General features: G+C 39.5%; 1 protein-coding gene across 4 annotated transcripts in view; it reads right to left on the minus strand.

The window, feature by feature from the left end:
- Nucleotides 1-18,337, minus strand: part of LOC124789885 (6-phosphofructo-2-kinase/fructose-2,6-bisphosphatase 2) — a 372,196-nt gene that overhangs the window by 51,335 nt on the left and 302,524 nt on the right. For all 4 annotated transcript variants that reach the window (XM_047257403.1, XM_047257406.1, XM_047257404.1 and 1 more), the window contains one exon: nucleotides 5,344-5,469. In XM_047257403.1, the coding sequence (XP_047113359.1) occupies nucleotides 5,344-5,469 (126 nt within the window). The remainder of the gene's footprint in view (nucleotides 1-5,343; nucleotides 5,470-18,337) is intronic.

The following is an 18,337-nucleotide window of genomic DNA, read 5'->3' on the forward strand; positions in this document are numbered from 1 at the left end:
AGTAAGCATTGAGTATTTGAGACTACAGATAGATCATAACCTTAATTGAAAAACCCACTATCAAGCATCTTATCCTCTCCATGTCCCATCCAAATGACACCACTGGCAGAGGATGACAAGAATTGGCTGGTCCCGGTTGGTACGCATGTGCCACTGCCAGAACGCCTCTTCATCTCCGAATAACTACTGCAACCTAAATCCATCTGAAAACTTCCTTGGCATCCCTCTACAATTTTTACCCCCCCCCCCCCCCCCCACACACACACACACTACCCATCAATACTAAATTGGTGAATCCCTGATGTTTCATAATGTGTCCTACCAATCAATTCCCTCTTCTATTCAGGTTGTGTCACAAATTTCTTTTCTTCCCAGATCTATTCCATACCTCCTCATTAGTTACACGATTTGTCCATCTAACTTTCAGCTTTCTTCTACAGCACCACATTGCAAAAGCTTCTATTTTCTTCTTGTCTAAACTGTTTATTACCCATGTTTCACCTGAGTTTCCATTGTTTGATATTGCTCTCAAGTTCATCTCCCTTGCATAGGCTCTCTGTATACTCCTTCCACCTTTCAGCTTCCTCTTCTTTGCTTAGGACTGGTTCTCCATCTGAGCTCTTCATATTCATACAGCTACTTCTCTTTTCTCCAAAGGCCTCTTTAATTTTACTGAAAATAGTATCTATCTTTCCTTAGTGGTATATGCTTCTAAATCATTACATTTGTCCTTTAGCAATTCCTGCTTAGCCATTTTGCACTTCCTGTCTATCTCACTTTTTAGACATTTGCATTCTCTTTCAGCTGTTTCATTTGCTGCATTATTATATTTTCTTCTTTCATCATTCAAATTCAACATATTCTGTGTTATCCACAAATTGCTACTAGGTCTTGTCTTCTTACCCATTTGATACTCTGTTGTCTTCACTATTTCATCTCTCAGACCTACCCATTCATCTTTTACTGTATACCTTTCTTCTGTTCTAGTCAATCATTGCCTAATGCTCCCTCTGAAACTCTCACCAACCTCTGGTTCTTTCAACTTACCCAGGTCCCAACCCCTTAATTTCCTACCTTCGGTTTTAATCTACAGTTCATAACCAATAAATTGTGGTCAGACTCCACATCTTCCTGTGGAAATGTCTTACAATATAAATCTGGTTCCAAAATCTTTGTCTTAACATTATACAGTCAATCGGAAACCTTCCAGAGTCTCCAGGCTTCTTTCACATACATAACCTGCTTTCAAGATTCTTAAACCTGTTTGCCATGATTAAATTATACTCTATGCAAAATTCTACCAGGCAGCTTCCTCTTTCCCACAGTCCATATTCACCTACAATTTTACCTTCTCTTTCTTTTCTACTAACAAATTTAAGTCCCTCATCAGCATTAAATTTTCACCACCCTTAACTATCTGAATAATTTCTGTTACCTCATCCAGTGGTGGTTGCTGTGTAAGAACACAAAAGCATGTGAACACCCTAACTTTCAACACCTTGTGGATTTATTGGTTACTTTTCTTTGAATGCTGTTAACGTAACATAGATGCTGCACTTAAATCTACCATGCTACTGCTCCTCTAGACTCCATTAAACTTGGCATCAGGGTTGCGAGCACACCTTCAGTTGTGCACATTTTAGGAGTTTTCACACACCTGCAACTTGCATGACGTAATTGCCGTATGGACCAAATACATACAGATTTGATAAACAATATGCACGGCTCACGATGTGGACAGCTAGCCCTTGCCACTCAACTAGAAGTTTATGTCTGTGCTGTGCCACAATGTGGCAGACTTTTATCCCCGTTCGCTCGGCATAAATCCTGCTAGGTGACAGCACATTCCTCAGATATGCTAATTCACTCACTATATACTAAAATTAGATTGGACATTAGTATGTGTTGTACTGACAGTAAACCTATTTTGTGGGTTAATGAATTTCATCACACAGTAATCAACTGGAGGTGAGAATCGTAAAGGTATAAAGCACATCACCGTCAATTGTGAGATTGTAGTATTTATTCATGCTTCTGATATCTGTAGATCTTATGGTAAGTCAGGTTTATCTGTGCCGTAGGCCCACATTGTATAAATGAAAATTCACAAAAAACTGTATCACTGGTTTCTCTGATACTCACTTAAATGTGGGATCAACGGCAGTGTGGTTTAGACTCTTACAGAGCCTCAACTGTATTCTAGTCAAGTGACCATGTTGCCAGACATTAGTGCTCGATTTTAATCGTTTCCACAAATGGCAGTTTGTGTTTGGAGTTGGTTGGTTACTGTGGAGGACTTGGCTTTTGTGTGAAGTGTAAACATGAATTATGTTGAATCTATTTCAAATGCTAATACAAAAATAGTGCTGTGAGGACGCATCATGAGTCGTGCTTGAGTACCTCAGCTGAGGTAGTGAAAAGCAAAGGTCCCGAGTTGGAGTCTTGGTCCGGCACACAGCTTTAACCTGCCAGGATGTTTTTTCATGTCAGCACACATTCTGCTGCAGAGTGAAAATCTCATTCTGGGAACAGAAATTAAATTACCAGGAAAAGCAGGTAGAGCACTTGCCCGCGAAAGGCAAAGGTCCCGAGTTCGAGTCTCGGTCCGGCACACAGTTTTAATCTGCCAGGAAGTTCCTTACCAGGAAAACAGACGCAAAGGAAGTAGGGTTCTGAGAACAGATCCTTTGATTGAGACAGTGACGAAACCAAATAAGCGTGACTACAAGCGAACATTTAACAAAGGAAGCGTACAGCTAGCACAAGTTGTTGTGTAGGTGCAGCAGAAGTAAATTAGTGAACTAATAAATCTGTTAGGGATCTTGTACATTTGTCCGAAAAAAATGGAACAGCACAAAAACTCCCACTCACACAAAAATGTGACACGGAGAGTTGCAAAAGCTTACACATTATTTTGTTATTCCCTAAACTGTACTTCATTATGTGTTGTTGTTGTTGTTGTTGTTGGGGTCTTCAGTCCAGAGATTGGTTTGATGCAGCTCTCCATGCTACTCTATCCTTTGCAAGCTTCTTCATCTCCCCGTACCTACTGCAACCTACATCCTTCTGAATCTGTTTAGCATATTCATCTCTTGGTCTCCCTCTACGATTTTTACCCTCCACACTGGCTTCCAATACTAAATTGGTGATCCTTTGATGCCTCAGAATATGCCCTACCAACCGATACCCTCTTCTAGTAAAGTTGTGCCACAAATTTCTCTTCTCCCCAATTCTATTCAATACCTCCTCATTAGTTATGTGATCTACCCATCTAATCTTCTGCATTCTTCTGTAGCACCACATTTCGAAAGCTTCTACTCTCATCTCGTCCAATCTGTTTATTGTCCACTCCATACAAATACTTTCAGAAACGACTTCCTCACACTTAAATCTATAGTCAATGTTAACAAATTTCTCTTCTTCAGAAATTCTTTCCTTGCCATTTCCAGTTTACATTTTATATCCTCTCTACTTCAACCATCATCAGTTATTTTGCTCCCCAAATAGCAAAACTCATTTACTACTTTAAGCATCTCATTTCCTGATCTAATACCCTCAGCATCACCCGATTTAATTCGACTACATTCCATTATCCTCGTTTTGCTTTTGTCGATGTTCATCTTATATCCTCCTTTCAAGACACTGTCCATTCCATTCAGCTGCTCTTCCAGGTCCTTTGCTGTTTCTGACAGAATTACAATGTCATCGGCGAACCTCAAAGTTTTTATTTCTTTTCCATGGATTTTAATTCCTACTCCAATTTTTTCTTTTGTTTCCTTTACTGCTTGATTAATATACACATTGAATAACATCGGGGATAGGCTACAACCCTGTCTCACTCCCTTCCCAACCACTGCTTCCCTTTCATGTCCCTCGACTCTTATAACTGCCTTTCTGGTTTCTGTACAAATTGTAAATAGCCTTTTGCTCCCTGTATTTTACCCCTACCACCTTCAGAATTTGAAAGAGAGTATTCCAGTCAACATTGTCAAAAGCTTTCTCTAAGTCTACAAATACTAGAAATGTAGGTTTGCCTTTCCTTAATCTATTTTCTGAAGATAAGTCGTACGGTCAGTATTGCCTCACGTGTTCCAAAATTTCTAAGGAATCCAAACTGATCTCCCCGAGGCCGGCTTCTACCAGTTTTTCCATTCGTCTTTAAAGAATCCGTGTTAGTATTTTGCAGCTGTGAATTATTAAACTGATAGTTTGGTAATTTTTATATCTGTCAACACCTGCTTTCTTTGGGACTGGAATTATTATATTCTTCTTGAACAAAACAATAAAATTCCACAAAACAATTCTTTCTTTTGTCAGATAAGTTATGCATATTATTATTGGAAGTGGCTGTAGTTGTATAAAATTGTTGATAAGTGTACCTGTTGTACAGTAGATGTTATTAATTTCACACTCCCAAATTTATCTGAATCTAAAAATTTGTGAACTCAAAATGTATACTCATGTGCCGCCACTGATCTCATTATATATTTCTTCAATCTCTTCATCATCTATGGAGCTAGTTGGCATATAAATTTGTACAACCGTGTTCATAGTAGCTTACCAGCTCGTCTATTTTCTTTTTCATTATTATACCTACTCCTGAATTACCCAATTTGATTTTGTATCCCGCCAGCCACTGAATGTCACTAATTCCCACTCTAACTTTGACCTATCCATTTCCCTTTTTAAATTTTCTAACCTATTATAGGTGATTTAAAAGTGAAAAAACTATTCTGCATATTTCTATTCACTAATGAGTTATTGAACAATTTTTTGAGGAACTTATACTGACAGCAATATCATTTTCAGAAGGGTGTTGTAGTAATTCTATCACATGTTAATTCTAGAATATCTTGCAAAGATATCTTGAAACAGTTGGTATTGTTTGGCAGAACATTCTCCATTAGATCAGATTCAAGTATTTGTACATTTTCTGGCAGGTGGACAAGGGGAGGTATTTTAACTACTTTTTGGGAAAAGAATAGTACTAGCAATGACAAAGGACATGATGTGCACACCTTGCAAACCTTATGTTTTACTGTGGATAAATGAATCATATAAATTATGTTACAATATCCAGAATAGTTATTTGCTCACTAGCCAATTTTTACTTCTGCTAAACCTCAGTATGAAACCTGTCTCTTGTAGTTAGCTCTAAGAGCTTTCTCAGTGACGAGACAGAGTGATCAACACACATTAAATGGGTGTCACCAATAACACATTATTTTCAGCAGACATTGTCATTATAGCAATGAAATTTTCTACAAATAAAATCAAATAATCACTGACAGGGAAAATAAATAAGTTTCAAGTTCTTTCAGTTAACTTATTCCTTCAACTTACCTTTAGTGTTGATGCCAATCCAGTTCAGGTATCGTGAAAGCTTTTTGGAGATGTATGTTTTGCCTCTGGCAGGCAGCCCAACCATAGCAATGACATGAGGACTGTTGACATAGTTGGCACGCTCTCCTAAAACAAAAGAAAACACCCACAGGCATTAAGCCTTGAACTATCTCTCTGGGTCTGTCATGGCACTAAGTGCCAAGAATATAAGTAGCAAGAAGCATTGAAGCAAGTCATTTGAGATGTCCGAGTGGTGCTGAAAAGTTATTCCCCTCTAGTTTGCAAATATTTTTAATGTAATCTTGATTCTCAGTCAACAAAACAGGATAACATCTTTAACACATAAATAATTAAAATAATAATTTGTAAACTTCTCAGAAAATATTACATAGTACCATCACCTTTTAATCTATGCTGTACTAACAAAAAAGGGCAAAGGAAGCTTTCTATGGAGTTAGGAGGAAAAACAGCTATATTTAAGCTATAGATTATCATACTATAAATAATATGAATTCTAGAGAATTGATGGGAAGTTCATTTAGAATTTTACAAAATTTAACTCTTGAAAATTGAAAATAATCCAGTACCGACAGCCTTCTCTTTCTACATAAAAGATGTTTGCAAGCAACATTTTCACACCACTGAACAAAGTATAATAGTAGAAGAAGAAAAGATAAAGATAACTGAACATGTAGATAATAATACAGTCTTATTAAAGTCAGAGGAAGACATACAATTTATGATGTATTTTGGCTAAGATTACAGAATGGAGATAAATGTAGGAAAAACCAAAATGGTAAGTGTCAGTAAACATGAAAGATCTGGGAAAAAAAGAAAAAAAAAAGATTGGGATGAGAATCCTTATAACAAGTGAAACCTTTTAGGTATTCAGGAAGTATAGTGGTGGAAAGTGGAACTTGCATGGAAGAAATAAGAAGCACAATATATACGGATAAACAAGATTGTGAAGAGGAGAAAGGTCTGTTGGTAGCAGAAAGAATTTAGGTAGAGCTATGAAAGACATTTGCAAAGTAATATATCTGACGTGCATTAGATGGCAGCGAACTGGGGACAAACAAAATGAAAGAAGAAAAATACTTTGATAGTTTTGAAATGGGGTTGTGGAGAAAAATGCTTTAAGTTATGTGGATGGATAGAATGAGAAATGAAAATATACATAAAAACAGCAAAGATGTGTCTAAAGGAAATGATCAGAATGAGGAACACGCCATGGCTGGGTCATTCAGAGTGAGGAAACTGCCTCTTCCAAAGAACCATCACAGGAAAGACAGCAGGAAATAGAGGGAGAGGAAGATGAAGGCTTGGAATGCTGCAAGACAACAAATGGACAATGTTACCAGAAGATTAAAAAGGAAGCATATCAGACAGATATAAGAGGAGAAAATTCAGTTGATGCCTGTTCTGAGAGAGAAATACCAAAGAAGAAAACTTGCACAATTGTATTGAGATATGTGTGTTATCAAATAATTTAAATGCCAGGCTAACCACTAATCAGAAGAAATACTGAGTACAGAAAGCATACTCTGCCTCTGAGGATACCAGCGATAATGTAATACAAACATACGGAAAATGGAGTGTTAAAAAGGCTAACATAACGTCTATTGAGAGGTGCAACAACTACCAGAAATTTATGACTGATGATTTGTTACAGTCATAGTTGCTATATAACACAGTTGAGTAACAGTTTCAAGCAGTGTAATGTATACATATTAAAGAGGGAGAGAAGATACAGGAAGGTGTCTCTATTGGCATCACACTATAGCTCAAATAAAATAACTTTGTGACTCACAGATTACAGTGATGTGGCAATGTTGTTAGCAAGCACCCAGCCACACATGACAAGTCTCTACACTGCCTACAAAACAGGCAGCACAGTGAAAATGTGAGCTTGAGAAAGGATTACTTAATTGAAATCTGTGATTGTTGCTTTTGAAAGATTCAAGTGTTTATTTTAAAGCTCCTTCGGCTTGTGATACGTTCTCAAATATTTGCCACATCAGTATACTGTTTCTTCACCCTTAGTGTTGGGCATCATTTTATGGCACAATTGATTTGGTATCTGGTCTCCCAATCATTAATAGTATTAGAAGCAAGACTTTAAAACATGTATAAATGAGCAATATATTTAGCATATCTTTGGAACAGGATTTAATTTCAAAGGGAAAAAGATTACTGTCATGAGAGGGCTTGTGTAGGAGACCTATGACTAATTTGCAAGTAAACTCTCTCAATTGTGGTGATACATGATTTTAAGATTATTAAGGAAACCAACAGATATAGCAAATCACTTGACTGCACAATCATAACCAAGGCTATCAGCAGTCAGACATGTCATTCAGACATAAAAGATAAAGCAATCTTATCAGTCATGTAACAGTAAGCATAAATGGCTTGCAATGCTTCACAGAGTGACTTCTGTCACACTCTGTATCACAATCAGAAAGGAATATCCACAAAAAAATTTGTACAATGTTTCACACTTCTGAAACATTTACAAAAACTGATAGTATGAATAAATATAACGCAAACAGTAAGATGAGACTGATCACATCCATCCGTCCATTTGCTGAATTCCAAGTACCAATTCCAAATGTGAACATATTTTACAACTCTGTCTTTGCAGCTCAAAAATAAAAATGTATACTTGCAAACTCAGTCTTTAATTACCTCAATGCTGGTGGGATCTTCCTTCCTTCCTTCCTTCCTTACAAATAAACTAACAAGTTCATTCAAGAAATGAATGGAAGAAGTAACTAACAGATAATAAATCATATTGCAGCACAATAGATGCTTTAAAGGAAGACTGCAGAACAGTTGGTGAAAAATGTATGAGTTTTTAACTGATAGTTTGGGAATACAAAACAAAGTAAAACCAAATTCTGCCTGTGTTTTCTTATCAATCTACTGCTCATTAAAGCAGATATGAATCACTTTGTCACAGCATAAAAGATCTCAACAACAGCTTCTTATTTCCATTATTTTATCTTCAAATATCACTACTTAGTTCAGGGGAGTGTATCACATTTTTCCTACACAAAACTGGACATGACACAGGTAATTTTGTATCTTTAAGTAAGACAATGTCACAGAGGTAAGGAAACAGAGAGAAACCTCAGAAAACCATATATTATATCGGAAAGAGGCACTGCCCTGCGATTTTAAACTCGCCAAACTGATTTATTACATAAAATCAGGATACCACTATTCTAAGATTATTAAATGAACATGTGTTCCATTTCACTGACTGGATTTTATCACCGTTCATGTTTCTAAAATTCACCACCTATATCCACACCACGTCTCAAATTCAGTTTCTGGCAACTGTGCATTTCCTCTTTTACAGAATTCATAGTCCTTGAAAAATTCTCACAATAGGGGAATAAAGCAGTATATTTTTCTATACAAAATATTGCTTTCTCTGTGGCAATGAGGCGAGAATGGACCGTAATAGCGGCCACTTTGTCTCCAACCAAATTGTTTCAAACTGGCTATCGAGTAGCCGATATTCGTGCTGTTGTGTGAATTATGCCTCAAAGAACTAAGAGATATCTACAGGTCACTGAAGGGAATTGTTTCCTGATACGTTCATAATGCAATGGTAAAGAGCAACAAGTCACTGAATGTAAAAATTTTTCACGTACGATACATGACCCCAAAAGCATTACCATGTCTTAACTGTGTGCTGCGCAGCAGGTGGGGGCGGGGGCATTGTCGTGAAGCAAAAACACCACCTCTGACAACCTCCTGAGACGCTTCATCTTAGGATCTTCCCTTAACCTCATCATGAAACTATTTTGCAACGTCCTTGGTTTACGGTGCACTATGCAGTGTTCTTCAAGCATGCACACAAAAAATGTATTCGCAATTTTTAATATGAGTAGCTTCAGCTACACATATTGGCCACATATGAGATTTGTGCTGGACGGACTCGAACCTGGATTTCCAGTTTTACGCGAGTAGTCGCCTTAAACACTTCAGCTATCCGAGCACGCCTCCTGGACCGACTTAAAAATTACGCTCCTGTACATTATCTGTTAGCACCACACCATCATTTAAAAAAACCAGCGCCACATTGCCAGACGACGGCCCTTTTACCGCGGTGGCGAATCCACTTGCTCTGTTCCTTTATCTCGGAGTCATACTGATATACCCAGCACTCGGCCATGGTGATTAAGCGGACAAAGAAGCCATCTGTAGCATTTCCTGTGCTGCCTCAGTACCACGGGCTTTCTCAATGGACGAGAGCAGTCGTGGAACCTGGCAGACGATCTTTGTCATGTTCAAAATAGAGTACAAGATCTCGAAAACTGATCCATGACTTATTTCTCGCTTTTCCCACTATCATCTCGGTTGTGTTAATGCGGTCTTTGAGCACCAGGGTCTCATCACTTGTGTGACCCATGGTTATTACCACGCCATACTCCACTTTTAATCAGTGGGCTGCGCTATTTTGTTTCGGCTCCTCTAGATGTAACGGGGAGATTTCAGTGTGTACGAGGAGTACAGGCAAATATAGCAAATAAATAAATAATATATTATGTAACTTAGCCAATAAATAAAACTTTATTGCTATCCCTCGTACTTTCCGATTAGGGGGTTCTGTTCGTACGCGTTAATGCGAACTGGTACGATGCTTCTTTTGACGAAAAGCTTGCACAGTATTTCCTCTCTGTAAACCACAATAATTCGTCACAGTTTTCTAATCATAACTTTTCAAGCTGGTGACCACATAAAGCGACTGAAATCGGTACCCTTGTAAAAAACTGTAGCAGTCTAGACGTTTGAAAAAGTTTTATCCATAACACGGAGGCAGCGTTTTCCTCAAGTTAACCATGCTAAATATCACAAATGTGTATGGTTGCGCGTGTATTCAAACTCATTGCTCCACTGTCTCATCCACTGCGCCACATAGCTCAGTTACACAATGTCCTGTTTCAATTGTCACTTAGGTCTAACTCGCAGGGATGACTTGGCACCGTGACTGTTTTGTCACTCTTGTCCAGTGTGAGGATAGATGTCACTCTTGTACAAACAAAAAATGTTCAAATTTGTGTGAATTCCTAAGGGACCAAACTGCTGAGGTCATCGGTCCCTAGACTTACACACTACTCACTCTAACTTACTCTAACTTACAATTAAACTAATTTACGCTAAGGACAACACACGCCCATGCCCGAGGGAGGACTCGAACCTCCGGCGGGAGGGGCCGCCTCAAACCACGCTGCACTTATCCAGTCTGTGGAAATACGCGTAGCAGGGCTGTTGACAAAATATCGGTATCGAAATGGCAATATCGAGGCCAGACTTTTTTATATTTTTTAGCCATTTTTCCTAAGTATTTGAAATTGTTCTTTAGAAATTGTAGTAGAACGTAATTTTACCTTCAGTGTGAAGGAGTCTACTATGTTTTGAAATTCGAATGAATGGGGGTGCGAGGGAGGGAGGGGGGGGGGGGGCGGTGTGAATGGAATAACAAGATAACCGATTTGAAGAAAAAGCAAACCACTTGCTTAGAAAAATTACGCAAAATTTTTATTTCTTCACATCGGCATTCTTCAAAAACAGTTGCTGAAAATGATGAGCAAAAATCTAAATGACAGGGGCGGAGAAGTGTGAGGGGAAATGCTGATGTAGTCTGTGCTCGACGCTACCAACAGAAACTGCAACGTTTAACTTCACTATGCAATTACATTACAAAATTTCTTTTGATATTTTCGAAGTTCTTGAAACATTGTGTAAAACTTTCCACTTATTAGCCAGTCACTCCAAATGGGGTGTACACAGCACCCTTTTTATCGTATTTTAAGTCTCATGAATTCTCAAATAATGACCCTCTCTTCTAAAGCCATATAGACAAATGACGCTTGGATTTAAAAAAAAAAGTTAAGTTCAGTGACTGTCACCTTTCGCGGGCGCACGCCAAATTTAAGAAATGACGCGACAATAACTCTTTGTCACCGTGACAAAAATCACCCGTGCGCGCTAGGCCTTACTACGACCACCGAGGTTTCGATTTATCTTAGGGTTTTCTTTTTGTGCGCTACTCCTTAGTACGAGACCGAAGTTTCGATTTACCTCTCTTTTAAAATCACTTCGAACGTTTGCTGGCATGTTTCTTTCAATAATGCCTTGGCCGATTTGCTCCCCTCTCCTTGTCAATCTGAACTAGTACTCAGTGTCTATCTCAACGTTGACGCGAAATACTCAGAACTAGCGAAGAGGCTACTTGAATCACAATGCAACGTGAGGAGAAATGTTAGTTGCAACAATCCCATCTTGCCAGGACTTATCTCCTTCCATTTTAATCAGCCTCATGGTTTCGATTTGCAAAGGAGAATCTAGACATCACAAAGGAAGCGTTCGAACCAGCCAGAAGAGATGCAACTTGCGATTCCACATACGAGAAAGACATTTCCATCCCCTAATGTGAGTGTGATAACAAATAGGTTACAAATAGACACAGTAAAAGTTAAATTGTCTCAATGTGTTGGATGTTAAACGATGACCAATTAGTGATACTGGCGTCCAATTGACGTTTCTTTTTTATTTTTTTCCTGTGTCAATACGTAGCACGAAATTGTTAGTGTAGAAGTATAGCAAGAGCGACAGTAATAACTGTGTACTACGGAAATCAAATTAAAGAGTAGTAATTTTCTATTGGCAACGGCCTTGCCGCAGTGGATACAGCGGTTCCCGTGAGATCACCGAAGTTAAGCGCTGTTGGGGGTGGCCGGCCCTTGGATGGGTGACCATCCAGCCGCCATGAGCTGTTGCCATTTTTCGGGGTGCACTCAGCCTCGTGATGCCAATTGAGGAGCTAGTCGACCGAATAGTAGCGGCTCCGATCAAGAATACCATCATAACGACCGGGAGATTGGTGTGCTGACCCCACGTCCCTCCTATCCGCATCCTCCTCTGAGGATGACACGGCGGTCGGATGGTCCCGGTAGGCCAATCGTGATCTGATGACGGAGTGCTTTTTTTAAATTTTGTATTAAAACGTCACACTAATTTAAAATTAGAGATGATAAACAAAGAAGGGGGATCTCCCCAGATGTTCATTGCGGTTCAAAACCTCAGATTCACCGCTGGAAGATGCAGATTGTCTAGATGATCATGAAAATAGCGTCAAATGAAATAAATCGAGTCTGCACATAGTGAACGTCAGTTTCGTACAAATGGCTCTGAGCACTATGGGACTTAACTTCTAAGGTCATCAGTCGCCTAGAACTTAGAACTAATTAAACCTAACTAACCTAAGGAGGCAGGATTCGAACCTGCGACCGTGGCGGTCGCGCGGTTCCAGACTGGCGCCGCCAGTTATGGACCCAGCAATACAAGGGAACATATCAGGAGCTCTGAACCCAGTCTGCTGACGCGCGAATAAGATGGGAAAGGAGACGGGGAGGGGGGGAGAGAGGGGGGGATGCTAGTTAACACAGAAGTAATTAGGTTAATATAAGATAATCCAAATTTTAAAGTTCTTTACTAGCAGTTACCAAATATACCCTGTTAGTCCAAAATGTTTCGAGACTGGATTAATAAAAAAAATAGAGAAACGTTTAGATGATACTTTTAATGTTTCAGATGTTGTACATAGTTATCTATCACTTCAGTACAACACACAAAACGTTCATATAACGATGTGATACCGTTATTTCAACTCGAGCGTCACATTGCCATGAATGTCGGCTTATGTCGGTGATGGCCCTACGTGAGAATTTCTGCATTTTGTCGTACTGACAACACCAAGTCTCAGATTTTTTTCTGAAAAGAATTGTCCTCATTCTGGAAAATGTTTTCAACACCCGGTTTAGAGATGTTGCTCCATTGCGATTTGTGACGCAGCAACGTCATGGCTGCTCACAGCTGATTGGTCGAATGCACATCTGTTGTTTATGGTTTTTGGTTCAAGCTGCTACCGTAGTTACTGCGTTGAAGTCGCTCATACGTCAGGAATAGATCATCAGTTTCGGAATTATATGGACGGACGGTGTAAGTTGGATAATAACTTTAAAACACACAAAATTTAATTTTTCTGCCAGCACTGGTGGTAGAATCAACGTTACATACAACACAGCGTGGGTACAAGTTCTGATGCGGGGCTCACTAGGATAACACACAGCGCAAACTGAGCGAAACTGCAGTACGATGTGGTGGTGTTCATAGGGATCACGTTGATCATCTACAATGCAAAACTGTAATCTGAAGATAAGGTTGGGCTCCTAGAAGTGCCATAGCTAGTAAATATAAATTCGGTAAGTTTTGACCGGTTTTTTTCGTTGCTTTAGCAATGTAACGTACCTTTGCGCACAAGTTATTCACAAATATGGTTATGTGGAAAAACTAAAACGGTTACTAACTAGATGGCGATAAGTACACGCAAAATCCGTGCTTGCTCAATGACATTATTTGACAGATAATTTGTCTGACGCTTGCTTTTAATTTGATTAACGTTTGGCAGCGAAGTCAACAACTTACGCTCTACCTACACTGCAGGGAGCTAAGGGGTCGTAGACTTTATGATAGACGGTATCAGGAATGGCAAAGGCGGGTAATTACTTTCTATTTTTTGAACGAGTGGCCTTTAACCAATACCAAGGAGGGGGGCGAGTGTAATTTACGTTCATCTTTTGAAAATACTGAAATCTGGATAATACTTCATATTTTAAAATTTTGTGAAAAATATTAATTGTTTTTAATTAAGTCTTCTACCAGATTCCATAAATGTTTTATATTTTTCACTTAAACTCAATCAAAAATTTAAATGTTAATAGTAGCTGTGACTTTTCAGAACGAATGCCGTATTCTATATTTTCAGGTGCAGGATTCTACTTACACATCAATACGCCTTCAAAAGTCTGTTATGAGTAAAAGTCAACAAAAATAAACTAAATTTGTATTTTAAATTTTTTGTTGTGGTTGGGAAGTAGTCCCCTGATACTACACGTAATTTAAAGTGCACTGTTATTGCTAAGAGTATGCTAAGAGATATTTTGAGGTTCTTGACCATATGTACCGATCAGTACCTCTCTAAAATGTACGTTTTAATGTAAGTCCACAACAATTAACAAATATTGTTTTCTTCTATTTTTTAGGGTAGGTATAAAGTATCCCCCCACCCTTCCCCTGGTAATGTGTGTTACTGAAAATGCGTTGGTTTTGCTAGGATCAAATCCCGTGGTGCTACGAAACTCTGAAAGAAGAATATTAGAAATGGTGTAACAGTAACGCGGTCGAGGCAAGTCTTTGCTGTGAGTCATTTCATCGCGTTTCTTCCCTAGACTCTTCAGTCATGGACTGCTTCATTAGCTCCCTTTCTTCTCTAATCTCTCCATTTCCCCTTGTTGTTCAACGTCAGGCATTCTGAACTACAGAGTGCGGCATTTTCACTATTTTAGTACAATGCTTCATCTCTACTTTGTAGGAGATAAGTTTTCTGTAAAATCTATTTTGCGCTGACCTATACGCTAGTTCTATCTTCTTAGCTCTCTCTTAGTTTGCTTCTTCATAAAGACCAATTGGATGAATCCATACACCAAGAAAATGGATACAATAGGAAGACGATCTCTTCAAAAGCGAAGCTAGGGCGGTGTACTCATTGCTGACGACATAAACACTCCATGAATCAGAACGCCTAACATCGAACAAGAAAGGGGAAATGGAGAACATAGAAATGAAAAGACGACGAAATATAAAGAACAGTCAAATGAAAACGAGATACTTGGAAAGGAGTAAGTAAACTGTTTATCATTTCAAAAGTATCGCCATAACTTAATACATTTATCCCACTGTGAGATAAGACGCTTAATGCCTTCATAGAGAAATGTTTGCCGTTGCCTACGGAACCATGATTGTACTCCGGCGTGCACCTCTTCGTCCGAAGCAAATCGACGGTCAGGGACGTTTGTCTTTACTTCAGGCCTCCAAAAATAGGTGAATCGCATGTGGAGACATCCGTACTGTTATGATGTGTAAGGGCCCGCCTGTTGCGAAGGTTGTTTCGGCTACACTGCGGAAGTTTCGCTAGGAATCCCTTGCACATCCGCCATGCAGTCCCGATCTCTCCCCAGACTATTTCCATATTTTTGGAACCCTAAGACAGACATTCAGACTTGGGGGTACGGAGTATTTTTAGTATTTGGAAGTCGAATTACAACTTGTAACTAGCCATTAAAAGTTTTCAGGTCTGATCATATTAAAAATCTGCGTAATACTGATTTTTAAATCGTTTTCTTGGAAGAAAAACTCCTGAATACACTATATTTTTCCCCTTTCCCTGAGAACTGGGGGAAGGCAGGGGGCTTGCCAATAGGTATGGACGCTCTTGTAAATCGGTGCTACACACTAATCATTTGATTATTTATTGTTATAAGTTTGAAACGCTTTCAAGATCTTGTTCTCATGGCGCCTGTATTTTTATAAGCAAGAGAAGCTCCGTTCTACTATTTTTAATCTTTAAAAAGGCATTAGAGCATTATATATGCTATGATACGTTATCTTCACGTGATTATTAATATATAGGTGCCATTTCTTTTATTTCTGTTTCTTGTTTAAGAACTTAACTTATCGCGGAGCGCAATATAGTTATAGTAACCCGTCTCATAATGCTCAACGGACTTACGAAAGCCAAAGAGAATGCTCACATGTATGAAGTCAGATCAGATGTCACTCATATAGAACAGGAAACAGAAAATTCCTGAGCTTTCCATGGATATGATTGAATTAAAACAATATCTCAGCGTTGGCAAAACTTTTTTCAACAATATACAGCATGGTAGCTACTAGGGAACGGCATGAAAATAAATTTTAAATTGCAGTTGAATCTTGGGTACAAGAAAAAGCTTTCTGTAAAACAAATGACTTTATAGACAATGAAAAGAATTATAATATATTAGAAATATGACTATGGACACATCAAGTTGTTGTTTTGGTTACACAAATGGTATCATCATCATTTGTATGATTATGTTGGCATTGGCGATTCTTTTAAAACATCATAGTTCTGAAGATGATGACGACTTGGTAAAAAGCGGAAACCGGTTATTACATCATTTATATTGATGTGGTTGTCGGGTGGTTCAAAAAAATGGCTCTGAACACTATGAGACTTAACTTATGAAGTCATCAGTCCCCTAGAACATAGAACTACTTAAACGTAACTAACCTAAGGACATCACACACATCCATGCCCAGGCCACGCCTAGAACCGCTCGGCCACTTCGGCCGGCTGTCGTATGGTATGGCGGGCGACAGCCAGGTTCGTATCTCACTGCTGTCCTGGATGTCTCCAGACACATCTTCCGCATGGAATCTTATTGACTGGAGTAGTATTGTTTTCTAAATGAGCCCTGGTGATCTGCGAAGATCTGTGTAGAGACGCCCCGGAGCCTGGCAACCAGGAGTGGTGGTCTGGGGTGCAATTTTTTTCACGGCAGGATCCCTTTGGTTGTCGTCCGCGGCAACCTTACAGCACAGCGGTACGCCGACGATATTCTATGCCCCGTTTTGTTGCCTTTCATGACAAGCCGCCCTGGGTTTCGTTTCAGCAAGATAACGCCCGCCCGTAAACACGAGAATTTCTACTGTTTGTCGTTGTGCTTGCCAAACCTTGCCTTGGCCAGCAAGGTCGCCGTATCTCTCCCCAGTGGAGAACGTTGGAGCAGCTGGACAGGGCCCTCCAGACATCTCGTGATTTTGACGATCTAACTTGCCAACTGGACAGAATTCGGTACAATATCCCTCAGGATGACATCAAATAACTCGCGTCAATCAATGCCAAACAGAATAACTGCTTGCGTATGGGCCAGAGGTGGACCAACGCGTTAATGACGTTTTCAGTGTGTGAAGATCTTTCTCTTGAAAAAAAATCATCCAGTTTTTTGGAAATTGCATTCATATGCTTGTCTGCCGATTTCCATCCCATTCGTATAACTACTTCGTGGTGAATCGTTTTTATTTGTCTTACAGTGTATATCTGAATTTGAAACTGAAAATGAATGCAAAAGGTTGTAATCGGTAATGACAATGCATCATAATTGTTTTAACTGTTGTATCAGTGTAATCGTCGTTAGCTGATTGTTTATCACACGGCCAATCCAGTTAGGATTGTCATACGTCCGGTCCTAGTTTTGAGGGCATACGAGAGCGTCCACGGAGGAGGGGTGTGTTATACATCAACGAGGAGTAAATCCGGACCTTTTTGTGTCTGGAGAAATTCGACTGACTGTTAATATATTTTAATAAATCTCAGTTACATTTCATTACTAAGAACTGAGGCTTATGTAGTCCCGTTAGTTCCATATTAAAAAAAAAACAGTGCCAAGCACGCGTAGACGCTGTGCTATACATACATTTTCCATACTTCTTCACTATGGACAATGAGAAGCCGACGACAATCGACTATCGCATTCGACGCCCCTCCCGCCAGACAGCTGTGCGCAGCAAACCCAACTGCACCCCCACATGTCCGCCCTCCCAGACATACCGTAGCATCTCGATACTGCAGAACTTCGACTTACAGACATCTGTATCATTTATAATTGCTAAGATTATTTTAACTCGTCATGATTTTGTTTGTATCAAAATGGTTCAAATGGCTCTGAGCACTATGGGACTTAACATCTATGGTCATCAGTCCCCTAGAACTTAGAACTACTTAAACCTAACTAACATAAGGACATCACACAACACCCAGCCATCACGAGGCAGAGAAAATCCCTGACCCCGCCGGGAATCGAACCCGGGAACCCGGGCGTGGGAAGCGTGAACGCTACCGCACGACCACGAGATGCGGGCTGTTTGTATCAGCCAACTTTCAAATGTGTGTGAATTCCTATGGGACCAAACTGCTGAGGTCATCGGTCCCTGGACTTACACACTACTTAAAGTAACTTATGCTAAGAACAACACACACACACACCCATGCCCCAGGGAGGACTCGAACCTCCGGCGGGAGTGGCCACCCGACTCG

Source organism: Schistocerca piceifrons, chromosome 3, assembly GCF_021461385.2.
Source record: "Schistocerca piceifrons isolate TAMUIC-IGC-003096 chromosome 3, iqSchPice1.1, whole genome shotgun sequence".
Lineage (NCBI taxonomy): Eukaryota > Metazoa > Arthropoda > Insecta > Orthoptera > Acrididae > Schistocerca > Schistocerca piceifrons.